Source organism: Perissodus microlepis, chromosome 1, assembly GCF_051167445.1.
Source record: "Perissodus microlepis isolate ML-2025 ecotype Zambia chromosome 1, ASM5116744v1, whole genome shotgun sequence".
In the NCBI taxonomy this organism is placed as follows: domain Eukaryota; kingdom Metazoa; phylum Chordata; class Actinopteri; order Cichliformes; family Cichlidae; genus Perissodus; species Perissodus microlepis.
In genome coordinates this window covers 27,020,374-27,027,838 of record NC_140461.1, presented here as the reverse complement: position 1 = coordinate 27,027,838, position 7,465 = coordinate 27,020,374, and the positions used below count along the sequence as shown (strand labels likewise).

General features: G+C 39.5%; 1 protein-coding gene across 2 annotated transcripts; it reads left to right on the top strand.

The window, feature by feature from the left end:
* The first annotated feature begins 594 nt into the window (after window positions 1–594).
* On the top strand, window positions 595–7,286 carry LOC146393963 (transmembrane 6 superfamily member 1-like). 2 transcript variants are annotated; one of them, XM_084927476.1, is made up of 10 exons: window positions 595–1,280; window positions 1,390–1,493; window positions 1,711–1,812; window positions 1,895–1,994; window positions 2,177–2,259; window positions 2,425–2,543; window positions 3,419–3,523; window positions 3,632–3,724; window positions 3,821–3,940; window positions 6,052–7,286. In XM_084927476.1, the coding sequence occupies exons 1-10, from the start codon at window positions 1,189–1,191 to the stop codon at window positions 6,241–6,243; spliced, it is 1,110 nt and encodes a 369-aa protein (XP_084783602.1). In that variant the 5' UTR covers window positions 595–1,188; the 3' UTR covers window positions 6,244–7,286. The 2 variants fall into 2 exon arrangements, with proteins under 2 accessions (XP_084783602.1, XP_084783518.1); XM_084927392.1 differs by having other exon boundaries at window positions 3,419–3,724.
* Window positions 7,287–7,465: the final 179 nt, after the last annotated feature.

Genomic DNA, 7,465 nt, shown 5'->3' with positions numbered 1-7,465 from the left:
TTGGAAAATCTCTTAAGGCCACTGTTTCTGTTTCTATTTCTTTTCATCTCGCTTGGTAGTCTACATTACACCAACACACTAATATCCTCAATTGAGCTGAAATATAATAATCTTTCAAACATGGGAACCCCAACCCCCCTTTGTCTTTAGCCAACTGAATAGTTTGATACTTAATCCGTGGTTTTTTTCCCCTGCCATATGAACCTAGAGATTATTTTGTCCCATTCCTGAAATTGTTTATGTATTTAGTTTTCAAGAAACTGTCCAAAGTGAAAAATGCAATTTAGGTTTTCTCAAGAATAATATCTTTGGATAATTGTTTTCAACAACTGGGTTCAAATTTAGTCTCAGAACAAAAGTAATTTACACACCAAATGTATGTTTTAGTATTTTGTGCTGTTTTTTGTTTTATCCACTTTTCTTTATTCTCCTATTATAAACCTCCTCATCCTCGCTTGAAGTTTTCCAGTTGACCGCTGGGTGTCAGTGTCTCTTCGTTAAAAACAAACAAACAAACAAACAAAACCGTTTTTTTTCGCAGATGGTAAAATATATATCTTTGTTAAGCACAATGAAGCTGCCCGAGAACAAACATCTTAATTTTTCATTTAGGACGAATATAAAGTTGTGGCGTCCCTGTCCTATTTTGTTATTTTGTAATTTTTTGTATTTTTCATGGACTATCATATAAATTCATTTGCACAGCCCCTATGTATTATTTTACTATTCCCTCCAGCTTAGTATTTGGATGTATAGAATAATATATGAATGAATGACAAAAATCGCCACTTCCATAAAATCAGAGATAAAAAAAAAAGAGCAAAAAGATGTTTCATAGAGAAGAAGAAGAGAAAGGCACGAGAATTGTTAATTTACTACATTAAGTTCTGCAGAAAGTCGTTTTTTTGACGTTTCTTTCCAGGTGAGGGCCCGCCCCCACCATCTGAAAGCTGAAGCTCGTTTGGGTGTAGTGCATGTGTAGGTAAACAGAGAAAGAGAGAGAGGAGAGCAGGCAGACAGACCAGACAAGATTGAGCATGCATGCGGGAGCCGAGCTCAAAGTTTCTTTTTTTTCCGGCAACACTCTGACTTTCCTCCCATCCTGTGAAATGTGACTCGCAAGCTAAGCATGAACATTTTCAGGGGCTGAAGTTCTCGCTCAGACAAATCGCTCATAGTCGGTGCGCAATGAGCGCGTCTGCGGGAACGGGAGTGTTCCTGCTCTCCCTGATGTCTATCCCCATCTGCTATTTATTCAATTCTCTCATTTACAGCAACAGGTACGTGGAAACTGGTTCACATATTAACTGTTGGACTTCCGACTTCCACCATCAGCAGCGAGGAGTAACTGCTCTGAGAATCATTTATCTGATTTTTTCCCCCATGCAGTGCTGAAGCTTTCTTCTTCGCTTGGTGCACAACAGTTCTTATTCTGGCCATTTCAGCTCGTTTTATGCTTAAAAAGAAGGCTCCAGTAGATCCACTTTTTTATGGTAGGATTTCTCAAATGCACGTTTCTTACTTTGACCAACAGCGAGCGAGGGAAATGTTCATTACAGATCAAAGCTCGAGCTAGGACTTTGTGCATATTGTACCTATAAAAACCTGTTGCAGTATTTAAAAAGCAGTGATATTTAAAGCAGCACGTAATGTTTGCAAGTTGTCCTGTTTTTAATTAGAAATTAATATATCAAATATACATCTGTGAAGTGTATGCAGTGCATGCATTCCTCAGTGTGGTGAATCTGATCATTGGACTGGAGCAAGACAACATCATTGATGGATTTGTGACATTTTACCTCAAAGAGGCAAGTGTTGCTCTATTGTGTCCAGATTATGAATGCCCCCACTTCCTCACAGTTTTACTGATAAATCTACATCGTGTTTCAGGCAGATCCACATGTCAACACAGCACATGGGCACATGATATCGTACTGGGACGGCTGCGTGCACTATCTCATGTATCTGCTCATGATTGCTGCAATAACTTGGGGGTAAGAGCTGTCTTGTTTCCAAGGTTATTCACCACAGCTGCATCACTAAGTAAGGAAAATATCTGCCACTTAATCCCATCCATATTATACTGTTTGATAAGATAAGCTTGATAATGTATTTATATACCTAATTCTTTGAAACTACAATATGATCATCTGGCTTTGTTACATGGTTTGGGCAGGGACAATTACAGAGCTATTGGACTCTACTGGGTGGGATCTTTTGTCATGCGTGCAATGGTCTACATTCTTGGGAATGCTGTGGGTAAGTACACTAAAAATAATGGGATGCTTTTAGATGGCCTGTGTAGGGTAACCCACATCCCCCCCCCCCTCAACCACACACACACACAAACTTTTATATCCCATTTGCTTACAGGGATTTAAACTAGATCATTTCTGATCTAGTTTTTACCTCATTTTCCCCCAGGAAAGTATGGGACTCACATTGGCCCTCTCTTCATCCTCCATTTGTTGTACATCTCAGTGTCGGTGTGGGCTTGCTTCCGCATCTTTTGTCAGCCTTCTGCACGGGACGTTGAGCTATCAGTAAGAACCTGACCGCCGCCCCTCTCACAGAGAAAACACCTACTTTTATTGCCCTTAGTCCAATCCATCAGTGAGTCCATCTCAGGTGTCTGTAAGATTATTCTGATGAGTAATTACCACCGCAGAAACAGTGCAAAAAAAAAAAAAATGTATGGGCACATTTCTCAGAATCATACTTTTATTGTCATTGACACAAAATGACGACACATTCATCAAAAGTGTTTGCATGTAATTACTCTGTTTTGTTTTATATCCTTGAGGTGAATTTTTTCTTCAGCAAAGACTGATACATGTTGAACTGATAAGTCGCTTTACATAAAGAACTGAGGGATAAAGACATAAAATGACAGGAATGTTTATTATCATGCTTTTAGTTGAGCTACAGAGTGTTGTTATGTTGTTATGTCAACAACAATTACAATACAATGCATTATAAGTTAGGCAAATATGTCTTTGATAGTAGATATATTTAAACATAACTGAAGTTTAAACAGATGCCCATTTATTGGTGACATTTCTTTCTGAAGGGCAGCACGGGGGTTAGCACTGTGCCACCGCACAGCAAGAAGGTCCTGAGTTCAATTCCGCCATCAGGCTGGGGTCTTTCTGTGTGGAGTTTGCATGTTCCTCCCACAGTCCAAAGGCATGCAGTTTGTGGGGATAGGTTAATTTGTTAATCCAAATTGCCCATAGGTGTGAATGTGAGCGCGAATGGTGTCTGTCTCTGTGTGCAACCTGTCCAGGGTGTACCCCGCCTCTGTAAAATAACTGTGATCTACCTTATATCCACAAGGTAAGTGTTAAAGTGTCTTATCTGCTGGAAACACATCCATACTTTGCATCTGTAAATGTTAGTGTTGCTGTTGTGTTCTCAGGACATCGAGGAGGCTCAGAGGGCAGGCTTGCTCCGCAGACCTGTGGACTTGGTATTCATCATCTACCTCATTCCAGCGCTGGCTTTCTGTGTGTTCAGAGGCCTGGTAAGAAACCTCATGGTGATCGGCTTGCCCAGCATTTACACAACTCTAGATTACTTTCTTAGCGTTGGGTGTCTCTCACATATCAAACTGTTATGTTATGTGTTCGAGGTTGTTCTTGACTGTTCCAGCAAATGGTGTCAAGACTACACACAACAGTATGAGCCATACCTCAAAGACCCTTCAGCCTACCCTAAAGTACAGGTAACACGGTGACAGTAAACACTCCAAAAACGTCACTCTAATGCTGTAATGTTAAGCCACATATCTAAAAAAGTAAACTGTGTCACTGTTTGACAGATGCTGGTGAGCATGCTGTATTCTGGGCCCTACTACATCATTACTCTGTATGGGCTGTTGGTCCCAGGATGTGACTGGATGCCAGACCTGACTCTTGTACACTCGGGAGCATTGGCACAGGTACTGTTGATCTCCGTATACAGCGAGGGGCCCCTGGTATGATTTACATTAGACACCTAACGTCTCTAACTTGTTCCGAATATCTGGAAACCAAATGTGTAAGTGATGAAAAGGTTGCCAGGTTTTAAAAATGAAGGTCATGTGAAAGAGTCGTTTACAGTCTTTTGTTTTCCCACATGACATCATAGATCCAGGTAGATTATGTAATGTTACACAGAGACTGAGCGCCGGCTTCTGGCCAGTTCGGTAAACTTTCTCCTCTGTACTGATTGCAAGTTGGTCTTTGTTTAGCGTACTCTTCAGAGCTGACAGACTCCAGTGGCTCTATTTACATCTAAAGATGGAAAGTGAAGAGTTGTGGGAGCGGCTATCGCGCTGATCACATCTCCACTGCACAATGCAGCCATTGTGTTTGAGCTGCAGGCTGGCGCGTCACTCATCGGCAGGATAAGGGCAGAAGCTGACTTCAGACAAAGAGGAATGGTGGTATTGGTGGTATTCACTTAAATGTCAGCTGTTCAGCCAGGATATAAATAGGAAGGTTGATCCTCTGGCAGCCTTGGTTGCTATGAAACATGTCATGTGTCAGCAGCTTTCTACGAAAAGGTAAATGACAGAAGTGTATTAGATTGAAAATCATATGAGGATCAGTGGTGGTGCCAGAATGCAGGCATCGTCAGTCCAGTAAAGGAATAATTCACTCCAAAACAGCTGTTACTTTGTTTTTGTATGCTTCAAATGGGTTTCCTGTGTAAGCCCTTCTTGCTCTGTTATTGTAGATAGATCATTGCTTCCAGCAAGAAAATGTGGGCTTTAGCATCACAGGATTTCGTATAAGATTTATGACTTTGAACTGATGTTTAATTTACTAATACATGATAATAAGACAATAATGTGCCCAAATTTCTCACTATCCCAGACCACTGAGATTCTGTGGGACAAAACAACAACTAAAAATCTTAGTTAATATAGTTTTTTATTTTCTATTATTTTCTGTTTTGATTTTTTTTTTAAATTCAGTTTAGTTTCAGTTAGGATATTTCTGCTATATTCTTATTTTATTTTTGTTAGTTTTCCAACTTCACAAAACAATTTCAGTTATTTTTATATTTAGTTTTTATTTCTGTTAACTAACATTTTTCTACTTTTAGTTTTTAGTTTGGTTTTAGTTAACTATATTAACCCTGGTGCTGACATCTAATTCTATCTTGTTTTCTAAAATTCATAATTCTTCCAGCGCTTCGGTTGTTAAATTACAAAAAAAAAAAAAAAAGGGGGGGGAGGGTAGAAAATTGAAGTGATTCTATCATTTTTTTTACAGCATGAGCTCAAAATATTGTTAAAAATGTAAGAGATATTTAAGACCAAGATACACGGTATGGACAAACGTATTGGGCAGCACCTTTTAGTGACTGAATTCAGGTGTTTCGTTCAGTATTGAGCTGTGCAGCCACCCTTTATAAACATTTGTGTAAGAATGGGTCCTTCTAAACAGCTCACTGAATTTGAGTGCAGCAAGTCAGTGTCTGAAATTTCTTCCCTCCTAGATAGATAATGCTTTGGGGCTTGTGTTTCTGGCCTGTACACTTTAGTTCCAGTGGAGGGGACTCTTAAAGCTTCAGGTTACAAAGACATTTTTGACTATTAACAGTTTAGGGAAGGGCCTTTTTCTTTCCCAGCATCTCTGTGCACCATGCCATAAAGCAAGGCCCATGAAGGTTTGGTCAAATAAGTAGAGTGGAAGAACTTGACTTGACACAGCCCTGACCTTAACCCCATTTACCACCTTTGGGATCAACCAGAATGGAGGTTGTGAGCCGACCCCTCTTGTCCAACATCAGTGTCAGGCCTTGCAAATGCCCTTCTGGGTGAAAGGGCAAATATTTCTACAGGCACCGTTCAAAATCTTGTAGAAAGCCAGAAGAGTGGAAGCTATAGCTGTAAACAGGGACCAACTCCATAGTAATGCCTATGAATTCACAGTGGGATGTCAAACAAGCTCCTGCAGATGTAATATGTAGGTGATCTTTGTCCATATAGTGGTTATATAAGAATCTTGGTGAACATACCAGCTGTGAAGCACATGCTTATTATCCCTCTGCGTTTCACAGGCCCAGTTCTCCCACATCGGTGCATCTCTTCACACACGGACACCGTTTTCATACAGAGTACCTGTGGACAGCCAGCCTGTCTTCTTGCTGGTCAATGTGCTGTACATGCTGGTGCCTCAGGCTCTGTGCTACCGCTGCTGCACACAGCCCGCCTTCTTCCTCAGGACAGCGCCAGAGAAGAAAAATGAATGACAGACTGTCGGGGGGACAGAGAGAGTGCCACAGATGCCAAAGATGCCTAAAATAAAGGCCCGAAGAACTCGCAAATTCCTGCTGTGTTTGCAGTTATTAGCGGTTGCTATTTTAGAGAGGAAACTGCCACCTGTAAACTTCATGGGGCTATGTGGAGGTGCTAGAAATGGACAAAAATGGAAATTGTGCCATCTACTGTTTTTGATCTGCCGCTTTTTATTGAAAATCTCTGTGTGTAAAGCAGCAGCATCCACATAAGGCACACACAATGTTACACTGCAGGCAATGGTGCGTTAGAGTTGTGTAACAGATTGATATGACTCACAATAATCATTGTTTGGTATAAAAACAAAACTGTCGTTTGTCGCTGAGATTTCTGCACAGTGCCTTCTTGGCAAATAAATGAATGTGTCTGTGCCTTTCACAGTATTTATTAGCTAGTAGCAATTTTTTAAAATTTCTTTTAACTTTTTGTTTTTTTATTCAGTGTGGTTTCAGTCAGTTTGCAGAGTGGGTTCCCTTGATTCAGTTTAGTTTGAATTGTCTGAAAATGATTCGTTTAAGTTTGGTTTTTAGTAGTTTCCTTGTTAGTCTGAGTTTCCTTAATTACATTTTAATTATTATTGTATGCCAGGGGCAAAATTTAGGAAAATCCTTACAGCTAATGCAATGAAATCTGTAACAAACTAACAAATACTAAAATTAAGGATATTTTCTATTAATTTTTTTCTTTTCCAAGTTCACAAAATCATTTAATTTCATTTTTTTGGTCTAGTTTTTATTTTGATTTTGTTAACTAAAATGGGGTTTGTTTGTTGTTGTTTTTTTAACATCTAGTTCTAATTCACAAGCACTGTCTCCCTGCATTAAACAGTTACATCCGTTATATCTGACACCACCACCATCCCACTTTTAGGCGCTCTCTAGCCCTCATACAATCCTGCTTTCATCTTAATGGGATTAATTGTGATGAAGAAAAGCATAGCACTGAAATGAAATAATAGTTATGGAAAAAATAATAAAAATCTAAACCTGCCCTTGTACTGCCATTGCACCGCCTCTTTATTTCATCCTTTGCGTCTTTTATAATCCTCTTGTGTGCTACATGCTGTGTTATTATATTTGGCCTGTATTTTGTTATTTGTTAATCAAGATGCTCTATAAAATGATCTCTGATGATAGTTAATAAAGTTGTAGACAGACTTTTTTTGTACACAGACTT

Bases quoted from the DNA above. Each gene is read 5' to 3' on its own strand.
- LOC146393963 (XM_084927392.1), top strand. From the start codon at position 1,189: ATGAGCGCGTCTGCGGGAACGGGAGTGTTCCTGCTCTCCCTGATGTCT. The intron at 2,260-2,424 runs GTAAGTACACTA...ATTTTCCCCCAG, and splicing joins CATTCTTGGGAATGCTGTGG to GAAAGTATGGGACTCACATT. The intron at 3,941-6,051 runs GTACTGTTGATC...TGCGTTTCACAG, and splicing joins ACTCGGGAGCATTGGCACAG to GCCCAGTTCTCCCACATCGG.